Raw genomic sequence first — 27,698 nt, forward strand, 5'->3', positions numbered from 1 at the left:
GTCTGTATTTCAAAGTATCCATGGCACCTCTTTAATCCATGCAGTGGAGCTGAAAAGGACTGAATTTTGTTCAACATATATGTATCTGGAATAAACCCAGGGCACTGTCTTCTGGGGGTCTGTTTGTTTTGAAATTGGGCTTCATTTGAAATACATGAAACACTTCAGATACAGATGCAACTGTTTTAGGAGCAGTCATATTTGGGCTTGAAGCAGTTTGTTTTGTAAGTTCTCAGGAGAGGCATTTGTTTTTCTTTCACACTTTGCTTTTGTTCTCTTGTCATTTAATATTCTTTTCTACCAGTGTTTGTTTCCCTTTTCTCTAGGGCCCTGTATTTTGCTTGTCTAGTCCTGGATGTAGTTATTGCATTGGAATCAAAGCTAGTACCAATAGATTATTGAATTTTTAAGGACAGATGAAGTATTATATTCATGTAGTCAGGCCTCAATGAAACTGGAGGCAGTTTCTGCAATAGTTTGTTAGCACAGGAGAGAAATTAGAACCTGCCTACCTTTTAAACTCTTCAAATAATCTGCTAAGATGCCCCTTCCAGGATTCAGAAGTGAAGAGATACTGGATCTGAACAGTAAAACAGTTTATAAGGTGGATGGCAACATAAATAACCATTAATCCTGTCTGTGCTACCAGTTTCTCCTGCAAGAGTAAATGATAAGCAAACAGAAGTTATTAGTGGAACAGACAGTTTCCTTATATGTGTCAACTGATTTCCAGAAAATGTCTTGCAGGAGAGTGTACTCTGATCCTGAACAGAACATAAACCATTTTAGTCTCTACCTATTTACTGTATGGTGAAGTAATCTGTCAGCTGTAATATAATAATATAATGCTGTTCCCTAATAATAAGTATCCCAGTTCAGGCTGTGGATAATTGCTGTATTACCCGTAGACAATTGTTCCATGAAAATCTGTTTAAATCAACAGATATTTTATTAGCCATTGTATGGTAAAAATTTATGGTCACTTATCTAACAAGTTCCTGCATCTACCACTTCTCTCTGTACCTGGGTTTGATTTAGTTCCAGTAATCCATAGCAAATGCTTACTCACTATAAAGTTGTAATAGCTCTGGTTCCAATCTAAATAATCCTAGAAGGCAGTTGATCCAAGTCCTATGCAAACAAGGCTGAATTAAAAAATATCCCCAAGGAAATTCAGAGTGAGGTAGTCTCCATAATAATAATCTTCTGGCTGATTCCATCTGACTAATATCATAGCAGGGTTCTGTGATGTCCTTAATCTGACCCAAATGTTATATTATTGCAGAGGAGAGTGGATTACTTCACAGAGAGAGCAGGTTTTTGACCATGATCTTTTCAGTTAGAATCATAGGTTTACTGGTTCTGTCCTGGAGTGTCTGTGAGCCAGAAATAAGTCAGAGGAAGTATATTACTCATGCAAGAGAGACTCAAGGTACAAGGCTGGATACCAGTATTGCACCACTTTGGCACTACCGTGTAATTCAAGCCAGTAGCCAAAAAGTTTCTTTAAATAGTGCAAACAGATTGTGCTAACAGGATGTGATTTTCCTTAATCATTATTATCTCATTTCTTTTTCCAAATGGCTCCTAATATACCCTCGTCTTCTTCTTCCTTTCTTTGCAGTTATATAGCACAGTACTTCCAATAGCTTTTATTCCTGTCTGGGAGCCTTCCTTATCCTTCCCTTTCTTGTACCACACATGAATGCATCCTGAATGATTGGCACAGCACTTCCTAATTGCACCATGCCATTAGCCAAGTCCAATTATGTTAATGACAATTTAAGTGTGCTTTTTTGCCACCCTTACAGGCTAGTGAGAAACCTACATCCCTCTTCATAATGTTCAGATTTTACCTATTGATAGGCCCTTTGTTGTAAATCTGTTTCTTTAAACAAAATATTTTTAAATTTAAAACATCAAGAATCATTCGTTGAATGCCTGTCTGACTGGCATGGCTATTTAAATTTGAGATAACTGGGAGAAACCGTTGGCAGTTCTCCATCAACTCAACCTAAAGAGGAGTTAGAAGAGTCATATGCATGTGGACCGTACGGTGGAAAACCACCAAAAGGCATAAGAGCAGATTTTCTGTATTGCCTTCAAATGACAGAGGGGTAATATATCCAAATATTCATACACAGACAGACATGTGGAGTTACTTCTTCTAAATAAGCTCAGCTGGTTGGGAAGAGAGGGCCTCCCTTTTCAGGGAGGTAAATGAAGTCTAGGGTTTCTGTTCTGCATTTTCTAGTATGCGGTATTTTAAAGCATTATTCTGCATGCTATTTCTTGTTACGAATTTATGATGTACACGAAGAAAGGGCAGAAGAGTGAAGGGAAGGATGATCCTGACTGAGCAAGGTGTATGCAAACACAACAAAGCTCTGCCAACAGCCAGGCTTCTTGGAATAAGACAGTCTCCCAGGACTGGATTCTGTCCTTTTCCATCAAGATGACTTAATAGATAGGAACTTAACGGCCGCCTCTGCTGTGGAAAGAAGGTGCAGGAATGCCTATAGCTCTCAGCAGCTATAAATGCTGTTAGTCTAATGACTTCCAGGAGGCAAAGCAAGGGCAGCTGCATGCCTATGGTTACCACGCTCCATTTGGAAGGATGTGCTTGTCTGGCAACTGCTGATACACCCCAGCTGAAAAGAAATTTAGGAGCGATTCAATGATACTATCCTTTGCTGAAGCTGAGGTAAGAAGGAATTCATACGTTTAGGAGATCTGACATTATTTAGTAATTAACATAGGGAAGTAGCTGAAAAGAAAGGCAAAGTTAAATGTTCTGCATTCAATTAATTTCTGATACCTCATAATGTGCTGCTCGTAGATCCTGGCTTGTTGACAGTCTGTCTACAGAGAAGAAATGGATAACTCTGTTATTCATCACTCTCAGTTGTAATTGATGTGCATTGGGGAGATAATTTGATTTCTATGATCTCTGGCTTCTGTTCAAAAACTTACCAGCATTGGGTTCCATGGCTACTAATTTTGTTGATTTTTTAAATATATATGCACACACACATAAATATATATCATAAAACCAATATGTAATATTTAAAAATACTTAATATATGTCATAATAATACAGATGCATCTGCTATGAACATATTGAGACTTCCCAAAGTCGTGTTAGATAGGATGCCAAGCATCATGTGATAATAAATGCCTTTTACTGCTGGGTTGTATTCAGAAGACAAGAGGTCGTCTTGTTACATGAATACTAGTGGCAAGAAAAGAAATTATTATACTAGGGCTGGTCAGTCATCTGGTGAAGATATCTGGTGATCAGCTTTTGAACCTTTAAGTCTGTGGATTTTGGTATTTCCCCTCATTCACCTGAGGCCCCTACCCCCCAGCAGGAGTATCAATCACAGGAAACCAGGCAGTCTGTATTGTTGAAATCATCAAAGCCATTCCTTGTTATGATCACCTCTAATCTGCTCAAGGTTTCCTAGCCCCATGTGTGTTTAATGAACAAATGAGTACATTTGTTTAGAATCAAAACAACAGACTACATATTGTGTGCTGGGTGGCAGGACAGTGATTAATTGAATTCCTCAGACTGCAAACTGACAGCTTTTCTTTTTTTTTTTTTTTAATTCCCACAGACCTTCTGAAGGGGAGAAATGAAGAGCTGAAACCAGACCATTACCTCCGTAAAAGCCCGTCCCTGGAATCCCTGAGCAAACCCCCTATGGCCTTCAGCAGCAGAATGCTTACCTCAACCTCCAGCAGCTTGAAACCCCAAAGCAAACTCAGGTACCAGCTAAGTTTCCTGGGAAAAACAGCACATTGGAAAGACTGACAGCATTACCTGCCACCAAGATGAACATTTCAATCCAGTGGTTTCTTGTCTCCAGTAGAAAGTCTGCTGGCTACTCTATCCAATTCTGAATTACCAGGCTGTGTAAACTACACCAGAGCCAAATATCAAAATTCAGGCTATAATAACCACAATTATCTGTAAGATGAGCAATTGTGACAAAACGAGGATAGCAACTTTTCAGGAGTCACTTCGTTGTATGCCAAAATTCCATCATTATCTTGCTGTAGCTTTGCACATTATGGCGAGTTAAACTTTGAGACTTTGAGGTCTAGGAGAAAGCCAGACACGTTTTCCTCTCATCTCCACCATTACTCACAGAAGTAAAAGTTGTAGGGTGGAGGCAATGTGAGTGTTTTGACTGATGGCCTTTAACTGTACTCTAGGCCTTGACTGCAACACAGTTTGCAGATAGTTCATTCAAGAACTCATTCTGCAGCAGCTCAGTTGGATGTGAATTTGTTGTCACAGATTCTTTAGATAGAAGGTGTGCTCTGAAAGCTATTACAGTTTGGTTTCCATTTAGGTTCTTCTGTATACTGTCTTGCTTTGTCTTATGGATATTATTTATACACTGGAAGAAAAAAAAAAAACAGATTGCAAACTTATATGTATTCTCCCTTATGCCGTCTTGGATTAGTGTGGAGAGAAAAGACCCATTGGCAGCCCTTGCCCGGGAGTATGGTGGTTCGAAGAGGAACGCTCTGTTGAAATGGTGCCAAAAGAAGACAGAGGGCTACCAGGTACATTTTTACTTTTCTCTAGAGAACAGTTCTATCATTTTCTTATACACGTTCAGTAAGCAATGTCACTTCAAAAAAATGTATTCAGTCTTCTGCTTTTTACATGTTTACTTCTGTTGGGTGTTTTCTGTGCTCTTCCTTCAGATTTCTTTTAATGCTGCAGATCCCAATATTGCATTGTCGTAAGTAATTCACATGTAAAAGCTGAAGTATTTGCTACATCAAAGGTCACTGATGGTGAGAAGCAGTGTATATGAGCAGTGGTTCAATTTGGTATCAGTTTTTGAAATGACATTCTAACATTTTTCTATAGGCTTCTGTAGGTGGCATGTTGTTATGAGCGTTTTCTTATTGGTCATTTCTGTAAAACCAAATAAAAAACCAAGTATGTGTGACCTTGACCAAACTGCAATTTAGGGCCCTGCTCTTTCTAATCTACAGGAGTTTCCCTGAATTTTACAAAGCAAGTTTTGACTGCTTGAGAACGTGTGATTTCTTTATGGAGTGATTTTCCACTGCTGAACAGGCATAATAATTTCTCCAGTTATTTTACGGCCATTGCTGTGCTCATAAAGCTATTGCTGGTGTTTGTATACAGTTGAGTTAGACCTTGGGCTCTGCTTGTAACTGAGCTGTAGAAGGCAGTTACAGGCAACAGTTCATTCTGTGATATATGCTGGGTGTGCAGGATAGACTTAGTTTGATATAATGTTGAGATTTTTTTTTTCTTAAGAATAATATTGTTTGTTACTTAGAGCAGAAGACAAAAGCAGTTATCACCACATGATATGCACCCTGGAGCAAGTCTTTAATGAAAGCAGAGCCCATCTTTTAAAGTAAATAATAACATATTTTTTTCTTCACAACTGGCTCTTTATGAAGCATTAGCTGCAGGGCACAAGAGTTTGGAAGAAAAGACAGTAGCGTTCTCTTTAAATAAGCTCATCTATGGAAGTGTGAGTTGTTTCTTAGCACATAGCACACATTCATGTGCACATGAATGACTTGCGCGAACTTCACAGAAGGACAAGTACCAGAGAAAGCTCTTGCCTTTAGACACACCTTGGAAGCAATAAAGCCAGGGTTAGATTTTAGCCTCCAATCATGTGATACTGCATAAAAGGCTCAAGTAGTGTCCTGTGAAGTTGCATCTTCAACTCTGTTGAATTTATACTTGTATCTCATCTTCTAAAATTCTCCTGGTCTTTGATTAGAAGGTATTGAGGGGGAGGGGATGGGGGGGACACATGAAACATTTCCATCCAGTCCTCAGAAAACGATTGGTGAAATACAACTTTTCCAAGTCTAATTTGTGTTAAGCCAGAAAGCCCAACCCCTGAGTAAGACTTTCTCCTGACAGCATTGCCTTTTTTTGTTTTAAATGTCAGATATAGGAACTTCCTCTACTTCTTTTAAAATAGTCTGACTCATCTGAGTTCACTGTGGGAAGCATTCTCTGAGAGGCAGCCTGTAGTTACCTTTGTCCGATTACACCCAGGTAGGACTGAAGGTACTGCTTTTAGAAATTACTGTGCCGCTTGCAGATATAAAGGCCTGCCCTGATGCGGGAGGTACCAGACTAGTGACAAGTATTCCCTCTGTGATAGAACAGAGAAGGAGTTTTGTTTTTCTATCCTGAACCCAAGTAGTGGAGCTAACAGTGTATCGGATAGCAGGCCACCCAGGAGGTATGCGAGCAGCCCGGGTCTATTTGTTTTTCCTTTTAGTATTAGTCTCTGGAGGAAAGCATGTCCCTGGCTCAGAGGACAATGGAAGTCTTTGCTTTATATATGGCTGCTGGAGTGCTGTTGCTACTAACATGACTGTCCAGCTGATATTTCAGAAAAAGCTTTGTCATTTTGGTTCCTGCTCTGCTGAGGCTCTTGTTCGGTTGATGGCCGTCCTCTGTCGTTAGTCTAAAACAGCAGAATGAACTTTCAGCAGTGTTCAAAAAGAGCAGGTACAGCAGTGGCACTGACAAACACTGCGTGGGCCAGGAAAAGCTGAGAAGTTCAGCCTGTGGGGGGTGTGTGTGTGTTTGGGGGGCTTATTGCCCAGAGTGTTAAGATCTCAGAATAAAAATTAAAATCAGATGTATCAAAGGACAAACAATGTCTTTATTTATGGTGAGAGTCTCGCCTCTCTATCCTCATCGCTTCGTTTAGAGGCGTTATCTCTTGGACAGTCTTCCCCAGATTCTCGTTCCCATCGTGCTCACTGTGGTGCATTCACTGACTCTTCGTGAACTAGCTTTTCCCTGACCCTTGCACTCTTACGATAAGGCTGATATTAAGCTCCATAGGGAGTTTTTATCATTTTTGAGTACAGAGAGCTGGAGTGGAGTAAAGAACATCATCCTCCTTCCTGCCTTAGCCACTGCACTGGTGGGAATGAAGTAATGAACTCCAGCAAGCAGAACCCCATGACGTGCATCGCTTATTTTTCATACGTAAGACCCCCGTCTGTGAGGCATCATCTGTGCAAATCCCAGCATACTGCTATGTTCTTTCTAACATGAAGCCCAGAACCACAAGTAGTTTGGGAAGCAAACTATTTTCAGCTCAGTGACGCAGTGGAATGAGAGAAAATAAGACTTGATGCTTGGCTGCCTAACTTCTTATTTTCAGTATCACAGTGTGCTGCCTTTGAGGTTTAATATAAGTCTGTCTGCAGTTCTGTGAGCTGAGGAAGAGGAGGGGGATTCCTTTCTGTTTAAATTAGGCAGAAACCTGATTTCATTAAATGATACGAACAAAACGGATTAGAATAACTTGATTCTCTCAGTAGCAGCTACTACCCATGTCCCACATTCCCTGAGGAAAGCTGGATTAGTGACCTAGGAGAGTATCTGGGGATAAGACCTAGGGACCAGTGCACAAGGCTCCACTTTTCAAATGCTTTAATCCATACAAGGCTTATGCTATAGATAGAAATTTACATCCTGCTCCTGGCATATATCCTTACACTGACGACAGGGAACATTCCCTGGCTTTTTACTTCAGTGTGGTGTTCCCTAGGAGGCAATCTCATAAAACAAGAGAGGGACATGGGAACGAGTTGAGAGAAGTGCGACATAAATGAATGTTGGCCTGGAGGGTTTGATTTGTTTTTTTTAAATAAAAAAATTGCATGAGTTTACAGTAACTGAGGGGAAACATGAAAGCGTCTACGCGTCTCTAATCTGCTATGTCATTTCTAAGATCCCTATTTAAACAGTGATTTGATATCAAAAGGTTATGAACACTAAGGAGAAAGTAATATTTTAGAAAATGGAGAAAGAAGTATGAGAATGGAGGTAAAGCTCTTACTGTTAAACTGAAGTTCAGTTTAATGACTAAGAGGAAAAAAAATATGGAAGTGAGATTTCATAAACTATGGTATGTTCTAGCACATGATATCAGTTGTCAGGTTTCAATGCCTAGATCAATGTTTTCTGGCATTTTGGGCATCAATTTTGAATAACTGTTCAGGGGAAGTGCAAAGAAATCACAGCATCAAAAAGAATTGCCGTGAAATAAGGCTTTGGGCTTAGTGGCTTTTTGCAGCACTTCCTTGAGGAAAATCTCCAGCTTGAAAAACAAACAAGCAAACAAAACAAACCCAACTCAATCTGAAGTGTGGTTGCCTATGAGAAATGTACACTGCCACATCTCTTTTGCTAGACACGCATAGACTGTTCCTCCTGCCTCTCTGAATTTGTTGACATCATGGTATATAATGTAGGGTGATGAGGTGACCAGACTTGAGAACTGCTTTTGTGGCTCTGCAGCTCAATTACCACAAGTCCTTTAAACCACAAAGCCTGCTGAGAGTAAGTTATTTATGTTAAAATAGCTTTTTCTCTGTTGTCTTGTGTTTTTTTCTCATCTATTTAAAAAGATTATACATCATAGGAACAGTGTGAAGTAGAAATTTGGTGCCTCTTTTCTAATAGGCTCTGTTCCCATGAGTCATAACTCCTGGAAGCTGCTGAGAGTCATTGTTGTTGCATTATCACCTTCCATAATCATATCATTAGTGACTAGTGTTATTTAAGTGCTCTGGTTCTATTTGCTCTCTGTGGAGACCATTTGTCAAGGGGCCAAATCTCTCTAGATTAAGTCTATTGCTATCCACAGAAGTATTGTGAAAACACGGAACATCAAGAGGCACTTAACCCGTGACCATTAAAATTTAGGATTATTATTTCTGCCACATACCCTCTTCAGAGACGAGATGGAATTGCTACCGTGTTAATGAAGATGGCTTGCTTAAAAGAACTGTTTTCGCATTTCTTCCAACTACTACGCATCCATCCTATGGCACAGAGGAAAAGAGAATTTGAGACTGAGTCTTTTTTCCAACGTACCATCATGGTTGTTCCTTTTATCAAGTTACACTTGGTTTAACAGGAACCGTTTGGGATCCACTTCTTGAAGAACCACCATCTTTTATACTGAATCTGTCTGTGTGGTTGTTAGAGGAAGGAATGGAAAGTAGGAGGAGATAAGAAATGCTGTGGAACTGACAAGGGGGAAATAGTAGCTATACCTCCAAAGATTTCTGTATCATATATTCCCTACCCGTGCATACAAGCCATTGCTTTATGACTATCACAGTCTGAGTCCATTTTCTCATGGATGGAGGCAGTGCTCCCCATTAGCACTGACAACGACTGCAGGTGGCCGACAAATTGGTATCGGTGGTCTTGGTTTTCACAGGACTAACCTCAGATCAGATTTCACACCATCTGCAGGAATCCCAACAGCATGCAGTAAGTACTAGGTAGCATGACCTTTACCTAGCTTTCACATCATCAAGCAGCTCCTGGAGACAAGAGTTCCTTTTCATTATCCTGCATTAAAATACTCTAGCAACTATGAGCAAAGCTAGAAGAGAATTTTGTTTCCCTGTTTTATTTGGTGTCACTTACCTCTGCAGCAGGTCCCAGGAACACTGTGCAGTATTAGAAAGTATTCTTAGGAGTACTTAGGAACTATTTTTAGGGCAATAATCTCCAACATTATGTTGTTTAGTCTGGATTAGTAAAGTACTAAAATATGTACCCTCAGTCATTCTGAATATTTGTCTGGAAAGTTGTGAATTTTTTGATGCTTCCTTTTCTTAAGACACCGATAGCTTTAGGGCTCTGATGAAATATCCTGATGCTGTCTGCAACACTTGAGCCTTAGTCTTTGCTGAATATATTAATAAAAGTGCCTTTCCTATGTAGTGCCTCAGCTAACTATTCAAAAAGAAGAAAAATATCTGCTCTAAGTATTCCTGTTATTATGGCGATTCCAGCCCTGGGAGACAGAAATTGGAAAAAAAATTACTTCCAAACATAACCTGAAAGTCATGAAGTGTAATTCTGAGTGCTCTTGCTACTAGAAGCATAAAACTGGTATATCAGACCTTGTAGAAATGGCAGCATCTGCATGATACTACATTCTTCTTGTAGCAAGGATGCAAAAGCTTAGGGAGAAAAATAAAGGCTGTGTCAGTATTTGTTGTTTGTCAAGTAATCTAGTGGCTTGGCAGCAGATATAATATAAAGCTTTTTACCCTTTTGTATTCAATTTAAACTCGGAATAATACTAGCTCTATGTTTATGAATTTGTGGCTTTCTTTTTCTCACAGGAATTTGCATTCCTTTTCTGTTGTGCACTGGATAGTATTTCTGCCATGTCGTCTTTGTTCTCGAGCCCTACTCCCTGGTATTATCCCCTGCTTCTTCCCATGTTTTTTTATTGGTTTGATGGCTGGATGAGATCCAGCACACATTAAGTATTGCCCGAAGACATACAGAAGCAGATAGGCTGATGAGGATCTACAACGTTCCCTTTGGTCTCATGGCCATAGGGCCAACGTTCCCACATCAGGGAGGACTCTGCTGCTAGGCCCACCAGCCTGGGTGCCGGTTCCTTGGCTGCTGGTGCAGCAAGCAGGCAGGTTCAGGGGCTGCATGTTGTCAGGTCCTGCTTCATAACAGATCCAAAAGCTCCGTCATGGCCAGTTGTACATTAACATGTCTGCGTTTGACAGTTTCTTCCTTATTCTGGAAACCAAGCGTTATATTTAGAAGCAAGAAGTCCATCATTTCTTTGTACGTCATTAGGGTGCGTAGCTGACTATCTTCTTAAGCAACTGCTGTCTCAATCTTTTTTTTAAGTCTAGACTGAGCACTTTGCCTCACTTTAGCTTTGCATTGTGTTGGACCATAGAAAGGGAACAGACACTATTGCAAATGCTACTGCTGTCCTCAGGTTTGGTGCTCAGCCTGGCAGTGCTAGTAAAGAATCAAAGAACCAAATGGAACAAAAACCAGAATCAATCCTCTCAACCTCTGAACCTAGGCAGAATGTAATTCCTGGGACTTGGCTTGTGAAACAATCAAATCAGATGTTTCCATTGACACTAACATAATGGGGCTTAGTTTTAAAGCCTTGAGAATCCTGGTACAGCTGTGCGCTGTCCTAAAGAGATCAGAAGGAACCCAGTTGTTTAATCAAAAGATGTGCCTGTGGATACAGTAGTGATTCTCTTACCCTTTTCTACCTTACTTTTTGTGTTTGTGTCAACAAGCAGCATAGAACTGCTTCAGTGTGTTCCCAAATTGTATCAGCCTCTCTCTCTCATAGCAGCATTGCCACCTTTCTATCCAAGTATTTGACTAGTCATGAGAACTCGGTAAGCTGTGGCATTCCATAATTCAGCAGTAACACAGAGGAGTGGACATGGAAGTTATCTGGCCACCTTTCCAAGCCAGGTCTTTCTCTGCAATGGAGACAGGAGGTAAATCCATCTGCTGTTACACACTGTTTGTGTGCTCTGGAAAGGCTGGGTTCCCACTGTGCTATCATCTTCTCTACTAATGATCAGCAGTAAAACAAGTAACTCCCAATTTGTGTGATATGGCTGAAGAAAAACGCTGAACAAAACCCCTCCAGATGTAAACGGCAGCCATCTACACATTCTGAACAGCATTCATGGAGGAGTCGTCCTCTTCTGGGGAGGAGTGGGAAGATTTCCGTTCTGCCACACCAACCTGTGTGCTGGAGATCAGAAGCTAATGGCCAGAGCCTGCTGAGTAAACAGAAAGAAGCTGCCTGTCTTAATATTTACAAATGCCATTAACGCTTCAAAATTCTTCTCTGGTGGACGGTGACATTTTCTAAAGTACCGTAGACCAGCATATCTGCTCTGGTAGGAGAGTGTGCGTACGCTTGTAAATAGCATTGCACCCACATTGCTTAAAGCATTTTAACATTTAGAAGTGGAACATATGTGCAATGGGGTTTTACCAGGAAGTTATTTTTGTATTTGGTGTATTTCTGAGAACTGGGTAAAATTTCAGTCTCTTTGAGTTTCTCTGATTTTTGCAGGAAACATTTTAGTTCACTTCAAAGAGACTTTTCCTATCTATGCAGTGATCAGAGGGAGTCTTGGTAAAAGCCATTGAGATAGGAGGGGCTACCCTGTGTTTAAATAAAAATTGACATTAGGGTGATCAGGAATTTTGCTCTCAAGTCTCTTTTGGACCACCTCTGTGACCTTGGCTGTTTTGCATAATGCCATTGCATTGATTTCCTTGGCTGTTAAATATAGATCATCTTATCTCAATGGATGATGATGAGTTTCAGTAAGATTTGGAAAGATACCCTGATAAAAGGGTAGTACTGAGAATTTTAATTACTGAAAATACAAGTTTGAAATTTCAAGATATTCCCAATTCTTTTCCAGAATCATTTTTTTTCTTCTTCTAAATAAAAACTCTTACAGTCCAGTGGGTACACGCAGTTTCTCTATGTCCCAGCTGAAGCCAGGGTTGGGTCTGGAAAATAAATGTAGCAGCTAAATCATGGCATGTTGGGAGTAATCAGTTTAATTACTAATGTGCAGGTCTCCTTCACAGAGATGCCAATTCATAAACGTGCTTCTTCAGTGTAGCCAACTAACTTGAGGCAAATTCTACCTTTTTCACACAAGGGGCTTTATCCTGTAAACAAATACAAGTCTTTTGATTGGAGGGGTAAATTAAATGCCCATGCAGCTCTCTCATGCGTAACTTTCTATCCTGCTGGGTAATTTTAAAAATAGCATTTACATTCTATCCATCCCAAAGTCCAAGACGCTTTCCTCGTGTTGCCTGGATGCAATGACAATCAGGGAAAACACTGAATTGATTGCCCACCAGCTGGAACAGTTCCAAACTATGAATTTAACTGGGAGAGCGCTGAGCCCTGCTGCCTCTTCCGTGAGTATTCTTTACCGTTGAGACCTCTCCCTCAGTTGTCCCCATCCTTTGCCGTGAGCCTGCCTTCCTCTGCAGCTTGCCCCTCTTCCCAGGAATTCCAGGACGTGGCTAAGCTCTGAGCTATACCCGCAGATAATTAGAAATAACTGTGGGAGCCGTCGCTGTGGTCATTAGCGATTCTGTGCCAGGGCTCCAGGCAGGAAGTAGCTAAGCTGCTGTCTTGGACACAGAGGGGAGCTAGTACCTCCCTCTGCTCCCTCCGTTCTCCCCCAGAATATCTGTGTGGTCCTCGGAGCTGTGCTGCTGCATCTTCCCTCTTGCAAAAATAAGAAGTCATCAACGATTTGGTGGGATTGTGACATGAGGAGCACCAGCTAGTTCCTGGCCTCGCTGTGGCACCCACCTCTGCCTCTCCAGACATAACGAACACATTTTGTCCAACTCAGTGAGTGGGACGGTAGTGTCAGTTACAAAAGTACCACCCACACTTGATATGTATCTCTTGTAACCATTGCTTCACCCCTGAAATGGCCCAGAGATGTTTATAAAATAGGTTTTGCTTATGCCTGCTCTCATTTGGTCCTGTATGTTTGTATAGTAAAAAGCTAGCTCACTGTGAGCTCAGCATTAGCCTCTCTTTCCCTCTGCCCCACTCCTCAGAAGCTGAGGTGCAAAGTGATAATTAAGGCCCAAAATGAGAAATATGTACAAAAACCTACTAGCTGCTAGAGAGATCTTTGAAGTAGGTGACTTTTAGTAATGAGAATGTTTTCATAGGGTAATTAGTATTCAAAAGAGCTTGTGCTGTTTGCTAGGAAAAGTTCACATGCATTGTGTGTGTTGTGAGCACCGTGCCAGCACCGTCTCTCAAGCTTTTCCCTGGTTTATCAGAATTTGTTTTCGTTTTTAAAAGTTGGTCTTTATATATATTCCAATCAAAAAAAAAGAATGTGGACAAAGTATGGTGAAATATTTACCCGTCCACACAGTGCTGGGAGCAACAGACCTGCTGGCCATGAACAGATGCTGTTTGGCTTATTAAGGCGGTTACTTGTATGTATAGTTACAGTGATGATTTCCATGTCAGTAGCAACTGTATTTTGCCTTGCAAGCAAAGGAAATGGGAGGTCACATAATTACATTGTCACATATTACCATAAATATCTCCCGTTTGGTACCACTTCCTTTTTTTATTCTTACGACAATTTTAGTTATAGCAGCACCACATCTCTTGTAATCAAAATGACGGAACCAAGGTGCCTTGTAGAGGTCATGGACCTCCTCAGTACCTCAGGAAGGAAGAGCTGAGCTTGAAGAGCATGCGGATTATTTTATAATACGCTTTACAGTCTACTCTGAATGATGTTTCTAAGACAACTCATGTCAGATTAGGTTGTTTTGAGTGCAGAGCTTTAGAGAGCATCATGTTACCTGTTCTTGCCAGTCTGACCAAACGAGGAAAGGTAATGAAGAACATGCAACACACCTGACTTTCCGGTATCTTCTCAGAACTCTGGCTTTTGAGAAACTGAAATAGTTGGGAGCTGAAAACTCTGTGTGGAGTGCACGACAATAAGCTTGTTAAATGTCCTCTTTAAATGTCCCTGCTCCCTGTGACTGTTCTAGTCAAGCGATGCTTCTGCCAAAAAAAAAAAAAAAAAAGAAATGTCACGAACTCAGTTTCATCTTAGCCTTGGCTATGCTAAAAAGGGTCATTAATTCACACTTGCTAAAGCAAATGATAAGCAGTAAAGCTGAAGCAACACCCAGCAACAACCAGCGGTGAAGAAAGGAATGAAGAGTACCTAGGAATGTGGCAGGAAATGGGGTTTCTTTATAAAAAGGAAGGTACTAGATGGGATAACCTTTAAAGAGCTGACTCCACTTCCTTATTTCATTGTGCTGTGATTATGCAGTTTAACAGCATTTTCACATGGCATTTTATGTTATCTGGAGCTAGGTTGTTTCATCCATGTATAATCAATAAGATGCATGGCACTGTCCGGTAGAAGTGTTAGAAATATGGATGGTGGGGATAGAAGCACAAAGTTTCAAAGAGAGGTTAAAAACAATCGTTATGGAGACTGCAGCTGCCTAAACCATTTGAACTGGGGATATTAATACAGCCTGGAGGATAAAAGGTCATTTGGCTTCCTTCCCAATCTTGGCTAGCCACTTAATCTCTATACAATAAACAGTATTGCTGTTCCACAAATTATGCTGGATTTATTTATTTTTTTTTTTAAATCAAGAGACATTAGTTTATTTTGTCTGCCATTTCAGAGAAAAAGGTTTGTAAGGGAATTCAGAAAGTTTCCTGGATTGACTAAATGTGATATGCAAATCGCTTTAGACTTGCCACTACCCATTGAAAATAGCTGAGTGCAGTTGTCCAAGTCATCTGGGTGCACCCTGTAATTACACAAGAATCCAGGCAGTCTTTAATTTTAGGCATTCATGCCTTTCATCCATGTTAACTGGACCCAACCACACTTCTAATTCACCCACATTTCCAGTAGATTGCCTAAATGTTTCATATCTTCGGCAGAGCATTTCAGATGAACTGGAGCGTTTTGTTTGCTCAGGTTAGGTTGTGTTATCAGGAGCCCTTCTTCTCTTGTATTTCTTCCTAGGAAGGTTTTACAACTTGCCCAACCAGAGCTCGCAGTTTACATGCTTCCTCTGCTAGAACCTCTCTGGCTGTAGCCCACCAACACGTCCCCCACCAATTAGGGTGTGATGAATCCAAATGAGATTAGCAGTTTGTTGCAGCTATTGTTGAAGATGGATGGGTGGAGGTACTCCTGGGGAGTTGCCTTTCAAGGTACCTCGATCAGATTTTACGCTAGAAAGGTCAGCATTCAGCTTTGCAGAGATGTAGCTCATGAAAGAGGTTCCTGTCCAGACACCTGTGTCTAAATATAACCACTAAAAATCGCTGAACTGTAAGGCTTCTGCTCTGTGAGAACATGTGGGTCTTCAAGCTTAAAAAAGAAGCTGAGCTGGTTAAGGGGGAGCTGCTCTTAAAAACAAGGCAATTCCCTTTGGTTTTCCTTATTCTGTATATTCTGCTTATTCTATTATTCTGTATATTTATTTTAACTAGTTCTCTCTTTGCTGTTAAAGTTCCTATTCTCTATGGGCTGAAACTCAACAATGAGCCACTCCAGCGTGTTCCCAGCGTGCTGCCCTGTAGCAGTGACTCTGAGAGGCACGCTGTGTGCTGGGGAGGGAGGGGGAGAATGATGCTAAGGGTGTAGTTACTGCAGGCTTTCTTCCACAGAGATCCTTCCAGCCTGGCTTCAAGCTGACTCACGTCTATAATTTATAATTCTGGGTCTTACAAGGAAAATTACAACTCAGAGATCCACTGCTGCAGGCGCAGGAACGTCTGCCGAGCAGGAATATCTGGGGTCGGTGTTTTAATGAAGAGCCCGTGATGTCATTGTTGCTTTGTGCTGAAGGCTCGGAGTCAAAGATCTAGTGAAATCTAATGGGGTGGTTGTTTTTTCCTCGGATAAACAAGAAGTTGTTTTTAGTGAGAACAGATCACACGGATTTCCCTGTGGGCCTTCACCGCGGTGCTCTCAGCGCTGTTATCTGCAAGCAAAGGTCCTGTTCCTGGGGCAGGGGGCTGAGGTTAATGGCTTGCAGGTGTTCAGTGTCCTTTTAGACTTGGCCTGTCACTAATGTTATAGGTAATGTATTTACTCTCTAAATAACATGGATTATTATTTTTTTTAACTTTGCTTAATGTCAGATACTTTAATATGCATAGAAATGAACCATACTGAGTACTCCAGTACTTTCAGACAGCTGAAACTTTGTACTCTCAAATCTTTCCACGTAACTCCACAGGGCACGCAAAGGTTCTTATGTCATCTTTCTGTGAAAACCAAACCTCTTGTGGCCTGCAGTGAGACTTTCATATTCCTCCCAGGTTTTCAACACCCAAAAAATGACTTTCTTAGGAGCACTGCAGAAGACCCAGGTCAGGTGCTGCGCTATATGGATATGGCGTGTCTGCTCCAGAGGATGCTGGTAAACCCTGAGCGGTGCAGACCTGAGCTGCGCAGCACCCTTGGCCCATGGGTCAGGAGTTGATCTCTGGTGTAAATGCCTTTAGCAGTGTGAAGCCACTGATGGCATGCTAAGGATTGGGACACTAGTGACACCGGATATTCTGTGACCGTAAGGTGGCAGATTTTTCATCCTGCCCATTCAGCTGTTGGTGTTGCCAAGTTTAAGCCTCCCTATCGTACAAATAAGTGCATTATTTAGGTCTTGAGTACTAGGTTTTTACCGGTTCAATTTGGCTTTTGATAAGGGGCTGGATCAGGTCATAAACGTCGATTACACATTCTCATTACAGCACATAATCTGCTGTGTAATATCAGAAAGGTAACACTGGTCAAATACACAGAATCACAGAATGGTTAAAGTTAGAAAGGACCTCTGGAGGTCATCTGGACCTACCCCTGTGCTCAAGCAGGTTGCTCAGGACCGTGTCTGGATGGTGCTTGAAACAGATTACACTACCACATTGTTCTGCAAGTCCATCCCACAGACATGCTAAGACAAGGCAGCATGGAATTGATTAGGAAATACCATTTTTAAGTATCAATTACTTTGTTCTAAGTGCTGGAGGAATCATATTTATGCTGTGCTGTGATTGAAAGGGAGCAGATAAAATCCTTTGTCTTGCTAGCAAGGGAAAACTGCAGCTGCAGCATGTGCTGCACATGGTGTTTCTCACCATCTAGAAAGCATTGGAGAGCATCTCCCCATTTGGGGCCTAGTGTGAAAAACATTTAATGTCTTAATAAACCCTTGTCCAGGATTTTGAAACTTTCCATACTACTTGGTGTCTTTTTACTTGCCATGAAAAAGAAGGGGAGAATGGAAAATGTAAACCCATGTTCCTTTAATACTCCTGAGTTTTCATTCCATGATTGCATAAAAACTGTTTTTTGCCTTTTTTTTTCTTCATGTAGCATTATTCAGGACTGGTTTGTTTTTCCTCTTTCAGAATATTGATATTACCAACTTCAGCAGCAGCTGGAGTGATGGGCTTGCCTTCTGTGCTCTGCTGCACACGTATTTGCCTGCACATATTCCTTACCAGGAGCTCAGCAGCCAGGATAAAGTAAGTTTTGTTGTACCTGTCCCTAAACTATCTGCAGAATTCACAGTGAACGTTATCTGTTTTGATGGGCATGTGGTAAAGATGCAGTGCTGCAAGATCTTGGTATTGATTCATTCAGAATAAAAAGGTGGAAATAACAGTAAGAGACAAGTGCCTTATAAGCAACTCAGCAAGCAGACTGGATTAAAAGGGAAGGAAACCAACAGTGAGCTTCTAGGGAGAAATTCAGGGACTAATGAATAAAGAGTCTGAGTCTAGTGACTGCTGCATATTAATATGAAGACAGCATCCCTTTTGAAAGGCTGCAGCAGACATTTCCTGCTGCTCCTGCTGTCCTAAGAACACGGCTTTCTGGGGGTGGCTTCATTTCCTCTTTAACAAATACCACAGGCAGAAAAGTAGTGGAAGACTTGGCTCACTGTCTATATTGATGCTGCAGGTTCTTCGGTCAGGTTTCAGTTTCAATGTATGACAATCAAGGGCTTACCAATCAAACTTAATCAGTTTCATTTTGTTATGATTTCTAGATCTGCCTTGCATTTCTCTTTGAGTTAGGCAGCACAAATTCAAGTGCTGGATCACTAGGTAGACAGGTCATTTATTGAACTACTTGGACAGCAGTCAAACCATGTCAGTACATTCCAGGTAGGTTACGAAGACCCTCACAAACAGGCGAAAACTATTTACTGGATTTACTTCAGACAGCTAGTATCTATTACAATATCAATTATGCTGTGTATGGTTATGCTATGTATAGGAATGCCTCATATGTTAGTTAGCACCTCTCACTCGTAATAAAGCTCAGAGTGGTCGTGGGGTTTTGCCCTGTTTATTTAGTTTCACAAGAACCTATTTGTGAAAAGCAGGACTGTAGCTTAGGCAAAAGTAGATGAGCTGTTCAAAGACAACGGGGTTCTTTGTAAGTATACCTCACTAATACAAAAAAAAAAAAAGTGGGGGAATGCCATAGTCACAGAAAAATTGTTTGAGTTTGGCAGCTTCTTAAGGAAACCACTCTGAAAAGTCTTTGCAAACTTTGACAAAACACACTTAGAACCCTGAGCTTTAGTTGGAAAGGAGATTTTTTGCACCTCATGTTCCTAGCTTTTCTTAACCTGGGACCTAGATCTAGCTGTTTGTCTATGTGAAAATATCGAATCTAATGTTTTTCAGTTTTGAAATATACCTGCTCATTTAAACTCCTTGATTAGCCAGATGCAAGATAGGATTCAGGAATCATACTTTGATAATCTTTTTGAACCTTTGCTTTATTTTTACAGAAGAGGAATCTGCTGTTAGCATTTCAAGCTGCTGAAAGTGTAGGCATCAAACCCAGCCTGGTGAGTAATATATGTTAAACAACGGAGGAATTGCTGCCTGCACCATTCGAAAACCTTTGTCATCGTGTGGCCAGTCAGTCAACTTGCACTGAAATGTTCATGTGGTCCTAGGGAAGGCTGCACCATCATCTCTGAAAGTTCACACTGTTCTGAGAACTTCCAGCAGACTAAATCTGTAGAATCATAAAACTGATATAATTTGAAGTAACTTCTGGAGATCATCTGGTATTGAAATGACAGTATCGATTATGTCTTCCCCTTGGAAGGTTATTCTAGAAGATGACTCCTATTTTCATGGGCAGAGCCCTATATCTTATCTGCCTGTTAGATCATTTTTTTTCCTTTTGTTTTAGTGTTTTAAGAAACAGAAGGATAATTTTCTTGTTAAACTGTTTAAAAAGCATTTGCTAAAATCGACAATATGATGGCAAGAAATATAAGATTAATATGAAGGAGGAAATATTACGGGGTTCATGAGCTAAATTACAGAACCAAAGACATGCAAAGAAGCAGTAATTTAAATAAAATGAAATTACATAGAGAATTAATCTTTGATTACAGATGGAAGAGGTCTTTTCAGGATGTACACTACATATGGCCGTTTAACTAGTGTTTGTTCTTTGGCATGAGTTTTACAGTTGCAGTAGGCCAGTAGATTTCTCCCGTGGGCCTCTATATTGTATGTGGCTTTAAGATGCTCTGGTATGGAAGTAACGGTGTTCAATAACCAGAGCTGCTCAGAGGACCAAGTGATGTTCCCAGTGGTGGTGCCTGACTAAATCTCGACAATTTGTCCTATGCAGGAACTCAGTGAGATGATGTACACAGACCGGCCAGACTGGCAGAGTGTGATGCAGTACGTCGCCCAGATTTACAAGTACTTTGAGACCTGAGACACAGAGCAAGAGGTGGACAGAAGTGGGGAAGAGAACAAAGAATGCCACAGATGCACTCGATCACTTTAAAAATCCCCTTGCTCCTCTTCCACAACCAACCTAAGCTCTTAGTTTGAAAGAAAGCTTTTTCATAATTTTGATTACATCTGGGACTACAACCAAATAAATAACCATTGTCCATCTATAAAAACCAAATTCATCTGCGATTTTATTCCCACATGAAAGTTGCAAGATGTTTTCAAAGAGGCCTGGGTTATTTCTGAAGAAGATTCCTTGTGCTAAACAATGTTTGCCTCAAACCAGGCTCTACCAACAGGAGACCTGCCACGAAATGAAGTTTTAAGTCAATGTGGACTATGCTGGCACTCAAGGAAAGCTGGGAAGTTAATACAAAAGCTCACAAAACTGCTCTTCTTGCCAAAACATGTTTAACTCATCCCAAATACGTTTTTTTTTCCTCCATATATTTTATAAGACATTGTGACAAACCTGTGTGTGTAAAACCTTAACCGGAGTTATTCTCACACATCTGACCGAGTAAGTCTGCTAGGTTGCTTGCCGTAGCTTATCCAGCAGGATAATACCACAGTCATTTGTAACTTGGGAACCACGCTGTGTTCAACTACCAGTTAGCGAGAGAACTCTAGAAGAACAAGTTAGGTGCTGGGACTCCATTTCAGATCAAACTGAAGTAATCTCAGAGAAAAATAGCATTATTACTGCAGTTTCATTACTATAGCTTCACTGTTAAAGGAAGCCAGAGCCTTATTACCCAGCTGGCTGTACAGACACTTACCATAGGAATATTGCAAATGTAAGTTACTAGCTTTAGTTCTACAAGGTGCCAGTAATCAGGTGGTGCCTCTCTGAGCAATACAGTGACATCTCAGTAGTTCATATTTTGTGGAGTAACTTCTCTCCTGTGTTAAACTCTTAAATGCTTAGAAGTGGTGTTACGCTGTAAAGGAACACAGTACTGTATTGGTAACAATGACAGCTGAAGCTTCACTCTGCAAGCTGCCATGTAGTACTGTGTTCCCCTCTCTGCATCACAGAAATCTCCAAGGCGCCAGAGAATAGCTTTTCAGCTCAATAATACTGTTAGTAAAATGTCTGAAAGATACTGTTTAATTTACATTAGACCATTTCTCTTATTTCACCCCATGAAGTTAAATGTTCTGTTTGTCTCCAGCGGGAGCAGGATCGAGCAGGCTGCTTAATTTGTTCTAGGAGCAGGTCTTTGAGAGGATGGTGTACAGGATCTTATAGAAGGCTGCCTAGCTGCTTTAGATTATGCTGGTAGAAGAAAGGAGTTGTTTAGTTAGGTTGTTTAACCCTGGGACCCTGACCGAATTCATCGTGGAAGTTAATCATAGGCAGCTAGGTATCTTGAAGAAGAAAATAATAGCATGTGCTTACTGCTCTTAGCACCTGAACAGAAAGCTCATGAAATAGAAACAGGTGATTTCGCAGAGGAAACTTGTTGTTTCAGGTTTTCTGGGGCTTTGCAGGTGGCTGATCTCAGCCTCTGGCTTCCCCATAGTACTTTGGTGGGGGGATATTGTTTGTTTTTTTTCTATACCATTTAATTAGTAAACAACCTATTTCAAACTTTGGTTTTCTCACAGCAAAACAGAGAACTAGGGGATAGATGACAGCAGCCAAGGTCAGTGAGTGCCTTGAACAGGAAGGAAGCTGGAGGAATACAACGTATGCCTGTTTCACAGAAGGAGAAAAGCATCACTTGTTCCTGAGTCTGACATTTATTCTAATCCACCACCCCAGGAAGGTCTGATTCCAGTCTTTTGAGAGTCCATGTGATAAAAAGTGGCACGCACTTACAGTGCTCTTGGACTCTTTGGTGTCATCCTATACTTTGAGAAAGCAGTTGTAAATGCTGGCTAGAGTTATTTCCTTGCAAGAGAGTGCTTTCTAGATTAAATTAAGTCCCCAGTAATTTTTGGTGTACACTCTGGCATCCCTAGAGAACATAGGATGTGTTGCTCTAAGTGTTCTCAAGTATAAGTTTCCCATTATGTGATAAGAGGGAAGAGAAAAATAGTTGCTAAGCAGAGTTCATTTAGGAAGGGAGCCACACTGCACAGCTCCTTCGCCTTGTGGATGCAGCAGGCTCTTTTCCCTTGAGGTGTCCGTTGGCAGAGATCCTAACTCTCCAACGGGCTCTAGTTCAAAGCGTGGTGAAGTCAACACAGAAAATTCCATATTCCTCAGTGGGCTTTGGATTGGACACTTGGAGAGATGAGAAAAACTGTTTTCATTCCCAGAGTCTGGAAAACATTTCAAAGTCAGAGGGCTCCACATGATCTAAAAAAGAAATATAACCTTAACCCTTTGTTGCTGGAAATGCCTGTGTTCCTGATGCCTGTCCAGATGTACACTGTGTACATACCTTATCTAATATGTCAGTTGCATTTGCTTCGAGCACTGCTCTGACATCTATTCTCATCTGTTTCTCTGAGACTGATTTTAGCTTTACAAACCATTCCACCACTTGATCTAGCAGCTTTTGATTTTTTAAATCAATTTTGCAAAGCACTGTTCCTGTCGTCTCTTTGCAGCTTTTCTCATACCCCCAAATAGTCCAAACACTAATTCTACCCAATTGTAATGGTATATTCTTAAAAATAATCTTACTTACCTGGGAGTTAGAACAAGTTGTCCTCTGTCAGCAGGAACAAAGATACTCTGTTTTACCAGTTGCTCAGTGTTGCTTTCCAGTGTTCAAAACTGCAAAGCATCTCACTGTGAAATGTTGATGATTTGAGATTGAGATGCTCTTCCAGGTTATTTTTGAGATGAAGGACTGTGTTTATTTGTTCATTTACCTGTTACTATATTGCATATTTCTCCTTCCCTTTGAATCTTGCACAGTTACGTTTCTAGACCCAGATTTTCAGAAATAAGTGTTGTTTTTTGTTGCTGCCTAAAAATTTGAATAAGAATTTGTCCTGTACAAGATGCTGCAAACCAGCCTGGTTTTCAGAAAATACCAAGCATCTGCAGGCTCTTGTTAGACATCTCCAATTGGAACTGCAAAATGAAAGTTCTAGCTGACTTTGATATTAAAGAGCTTGTTAATTAAGATAAGCTACAGTGTATAGGAATAATCTTCATAGAAGTTTTAGGAATCCTCTGAAAATGTGCTAGATTGGAATATGTGATGATATGACTTGGATAGTATGGTGTGTGGTATTACTGACAGCTTGCCTGGCTTTGCCTCTTAGGAGTAATGGATCTTTCCGTGATGCAGGCTGATTAAATCTCTTCACCATGTGCTCCCTAAATATACCCTAACTCTAAAACGCACCTGCACACAGCTGTGTGTGTGTGTGCTTGGGTAGTCCATCAGACTGCAAGAAACCATGGAGATGGTTTGGGTTGAGCACGTGAGAAGAATGTTTAAGATGAGGATTTCAGTGAAGTTCCAGGGAGGGGTATTGCATCGTGTAGCTGTTGTACCAGAGCTGCTAGAGAGGGAAGGAAATTAGAAGTATGAAAAGTGTATGATCTGACTCCCAGAATTTCTGGTGGTTCATAGAAGGTGCGAAGTATTTCATGGCTTGGGAAGGTACAGGGGAGTTGAGAAGCGAGCCCAGAGTCAGCTCTCTGAGAAGGTTTTCTAGAAAGGCTGATGAGCTGTTCCTGAAAGTACGCAGTGAAACTGAATGGAGTGAAAGTCCAGTATGTGAGGAGAGGGGGCACATATGGGAAATGTATGCCTGCGCCTTTGTGGACAGCAAAGGATGCGGATGTCTGTAGGTTTTCAGCTTGAGAGTCCTTGCTGATTGTCATCTTGAGTGGCGTTTCTCCTAAGAGTGCAGCCTGGGATGGAGCTTGGAAGATGAGGAGGGAAGAGAGCACACAGCTTGCTGCCTCTACCAGGTTTGCCCTCCTGCGCCTGTGATATTCAAGAAAATGCACAGGAGCCAAAGACTTCCCTGTTTTTCCTGTGCTGCAGCAAGGCAGCCGTACGAAGCAGACTGATTTTTGACTTATGCAGATTCTCCAGTTTCTTCTCCGTGAAGCACATTCTCTTCCTTGAGTTTTGGCAGGTTTTCATAATTATTATTTTTTTTCAGGTTTTCTGTGTGATTGTTCTTGTTTTATATGTGCAAACAGTATGTGCAAGTTTTCTGTCCAAACCAAATAGGTGCACGCTGGCAGAATGATTGCATCTGCCCGGTGTGATTCCTGACCTGGAGCTCTTCAAAATCTCGCTTTTGGCTTTGCTGATTTTTCTGTCTCACTTCCTTGGCAATGAAAATGAGAGCGTTGGCTCATCCGGTTGTAGGTTGTTTGTACCTCCCTCATCTTTCTCTGCTTAGGGTACCAGGTCTTCCAGCAGGAAGTATCTGACGGGGCCAGCTGTTTGCAAAGCTGTGCCTTGGGTATCTGATCAGATGCAGAGTCTGTATGGGATGAGATTATGCATTTTCCTGTCAGAAGAGGGCTTTTGCCTAAAAAGACTCAGGGCACTGAGCATTAAGACATATTTTTAAACCCAGCAATAACTTCTACTATGCTAGACTAGATGTTTTTTATCAACTCCAGTGCCATTTAGACTCACCCACCAATGTGGTGTAGAATCAAGCTTATAACTTAACCAGGGTTAACATTTTTCACAACTGACGGTCTCTACATTTTTAACTTGCACGTGTGCCAAGTTCCGTTGGGCAGGGCTGGACACAATGTTTTTATTGATTATTGGTCCAGGCTCCAGTTTGTCATATAGGATAACCATCTCTAAACTGTCAAGTTCTTTTAGCTTTCTCTATTGGATACAGATGTTACATCGTAATCTAATTTATACAAAGAGCACATTAGAATGTATATACTAGGCATTGCCAAATTTGGACATGCTAATATTTAAAGATTAACATTATTAAAATGTATGATGCAAAAATCTGTGTAATATTTCTAATAAATCTTTTTCTGTTTCTGATGTTTGCCGTAATGGTTCAAATATCTACATGTAAAGCTGATTCTTCTGCAGACTGCTGGGAAGCAGGACTCCCAGGAGAGGTTTTAAAAGGTCCTCGTGGTTCATTGTTTCTCCTACACTGGTAGCAGAGAAAATTTTGTCAGAATCTTCTTTTCATAAATACATCAATTTCCATTTTTTTTAAGTAACAGATGCATTTGGATGCCTTTCAGAAGATTGTCTTGGGGATAAAGGAGTGTCAGTTTCTGAAACAAACCATATTGACGACACAGTAGGAAACCATCCTGCTGCAAAGGCAAGGAAGGATACACGAGACGCCAGCATGTTTCTGCAGTAGGAGCTCTTAAATGACTAGAGGATTAAGAAAGAAGTAGTCAGAGTGGAAACAAGGACTCGTGACTGGAATAAGTATACATGTATGTCACCAGTAAGTTAGGAGGCAAAATGAGAGCTTGCAAAAAACCCTCCACCTGGTAGGTAGTGACAGGATGTTAGAGGTGAGGCTAAGTATGTGCATAGTGCTGGAAAGATGCATTCCTCTGCTGGTCCGTGAAACAAATGATACAAATGTGAGATGAATCCTACTGGCATGCCAGTGACCAGACCTGTTGCTGTTCTTTTTCCCACAACAGAGACGACTTAGCAGTTGCTGATCTTTCGAAAGGAAGCCACATCTTGCAGTTCAACCATCACCATCTGGCTAGTGGCACAGGGAGGGAAAAGGAAGCTTGTTTTGGAACTTCAGGTAGGGATGAGTTATGGGAAAAAAGGGCAAAAATAATGATTTTCTGTCAGAACCAGAATGCCTAGCAATGATGCTCATGGTGACGTTTATTGTAAACCTTCACCATGAAGTAAAGGAGGGCTTCCTGAGTTCTAGACTGTCTCCCTGGATAAAATTCCTTTTTCCACGCTGCACAAACAAAGAGGGCTGTGGAGTTCTGCCTTATTGCTGAGGAGTTCAGCCCCATGGATGCTGCGTTGCAGCCCATATCCAATCTATGAGCTTTCAGAGACGCTGGGATCTGGTTTGTTACAAACATGTCTGAAGAAGTGCCTCAGAATGTATGTAATTCACTTGGGAAACAGATAAAGCTAGGTCCAGTACATTCAAATTCCAGCATACTTCTCACAGAAGCTGCTTTTTATCTCACGGTGGTAGTGACAATATTAGAAAAAGGAAATTGTTGAATTAGCAAAGAAAATGAGAAAATAAAAGATACGGTTGGGCATTTAAATCTCTTCCAGCCTCTCAGGTACATTTGTGTCCAGCTGTGTAGATGAAACCTTGTGGAAAAAAGTTTCCATTTACATAATCCAAACTACTTTGCCTTTCCCCACCTAAATATCATGTTTCAGCCCTGAATTTTTAATGCTGGCCTGGTCTGTCCTTGTGGCAATGTCACAGGGAAAGCAATGTTGTTTTGATTTGTTTTACTTTGGACAGCTTTACCTCCGGGACACAGTATGACCACACGAAATAGCAAGCTAGCGTTCCTAGTTTGTTTCAAGCTGCCACTACGCTTGATTTTGAAGACTTGCTGTAGTTCACTTAGAAAGCACCAGACCCAATCTTCGCACCTCAGTCGTCTTTTGCAAAGGAGTTCTCAGAACCAGCCCCATCTTGCTGTCTGGAAATCTCCCCATCACCAGGAATGCAGGCTCGTATTGTGCTTAATGTGTAAAGAACAGGACTCTGAACATTCACATTCATGGGCTGGGTGACCTGGGTACAGGGTGGCATTCAAAGCTCTGTGTGGCTCACTTCCCCTTTTCCATCTTATGTAAAGTTAGCAATTTCTGTCTGCATGTTGCAGTAATTGCAATAAGCGAGGGGTTTAGGGTCATTTTTTTGTTTGCTTGTTTGTTTCGTAAGTCAAACTATTAAACGTGCTGGTAGGATATTATCCTTCATGTCTATTAGCCAATAATTTTTTGATGGGCGTGGATTTAAGTCCTGGGATGTGGAAAGGCAGAAATCCTTTCTACATTACACACTGGTGAGCAAAAAATGCAACCACGTAATGAGCCTCAATTCCATTCTCTGTCTATAAAGAAATACAAACCTCCTGGTAACTTCTTGTCAGAGTTAATCCATTCTTTGTACACTTTGGAGATACCAATGGTAGCAAGATATATGTTATTGCAGATACCTTAGTTCATGTTTGCTTTGTTTCTAAGCAAGGGATCAAACAAGCTATCTCTGTTTGTTGGCTTTTTAAAAATCCGTCACCTTATTACATACTTGAACGGGAATTGCTACAAAACACAAAATCATGCAATTACAGTTTACATCTCAAAGCTTAAATCAAACAATCACACACAAATAATATTTACGTTAAAATGGAGACAACACCCTGCCACTTGACTTCAGCAGGTCAAGTAAACTGGTGCCAGGGCCTTTGCCAGGTAAGCATACGCTGGGAATCCAGCAAAAATCAACAGGCCAGGATCTACAGCTGGGGAGGATGTAAGATGAGGATGTAAGACAGTTCTTATTTTTGTCAGAATTTACTATATCCACCTGCATATTATTTGC

At 41.0% G+C, this 27,698-nt stretch overlaps 1 protein-coding gene across 7 annotated transcripts in view; it reads left to right on the forward strand.

Moving 5' to 3' along the window:
* The window catches only part of SPECC1 (sperm antigen with calponin homology and coiled-coil domains 1), an 83,185-nt gene extending 58,026 nt beyond the window's left edge, over window positions 1-25,159 (forward strand). For all 7 annotated transcript variants that reach the window (XM_035560994.1, XM_050714690.1, XM_050714691.1 and 4 more), the window contains 5 exons: window positions 3,621-3,771; window positions 4,476-4,578; window positions 17,844-17,960; window positions 19,241-19,300; window positions 20,104-25,159. In XM_035560994.1, coding sequence (XP_035416887.1) covers window positions 3,621-3,771; window positions 4,476-4,578; window positions 17,844-17,960; window positions 19,241-19,300; window positions 20,104-20,193 — 521 coding nt within the window. In that variant the 3' untranslated portion in view covers window positions 20,194-25,159. The remainder of the gene's footprint in view (window positions 1-3,620; window positions 3,772-4,475; window positions 4,579-17,843; window positions 17,961-19,240; window positions 19,301-20,103) is intronic.
* Window positions 25,160-27,698: the final 2,539 nt, after the last annotated feature.

This window comes from Cygnus atratus, chromosome 20 (assembly GCF_013377495.2).
Source record: "Cygnus atratus isolate AKBS03 ecotype Queensland, Australia chromosome 20, CAtr_DNAZoo_HiC_assembly, whole genome shotgun sequence".
NCBI classification, from domain to species: Eukaryota; Metazoa; Chordata; class Aves; order Anseriformes; family Anatidae; genus Cygnus; species Cygnus atratus.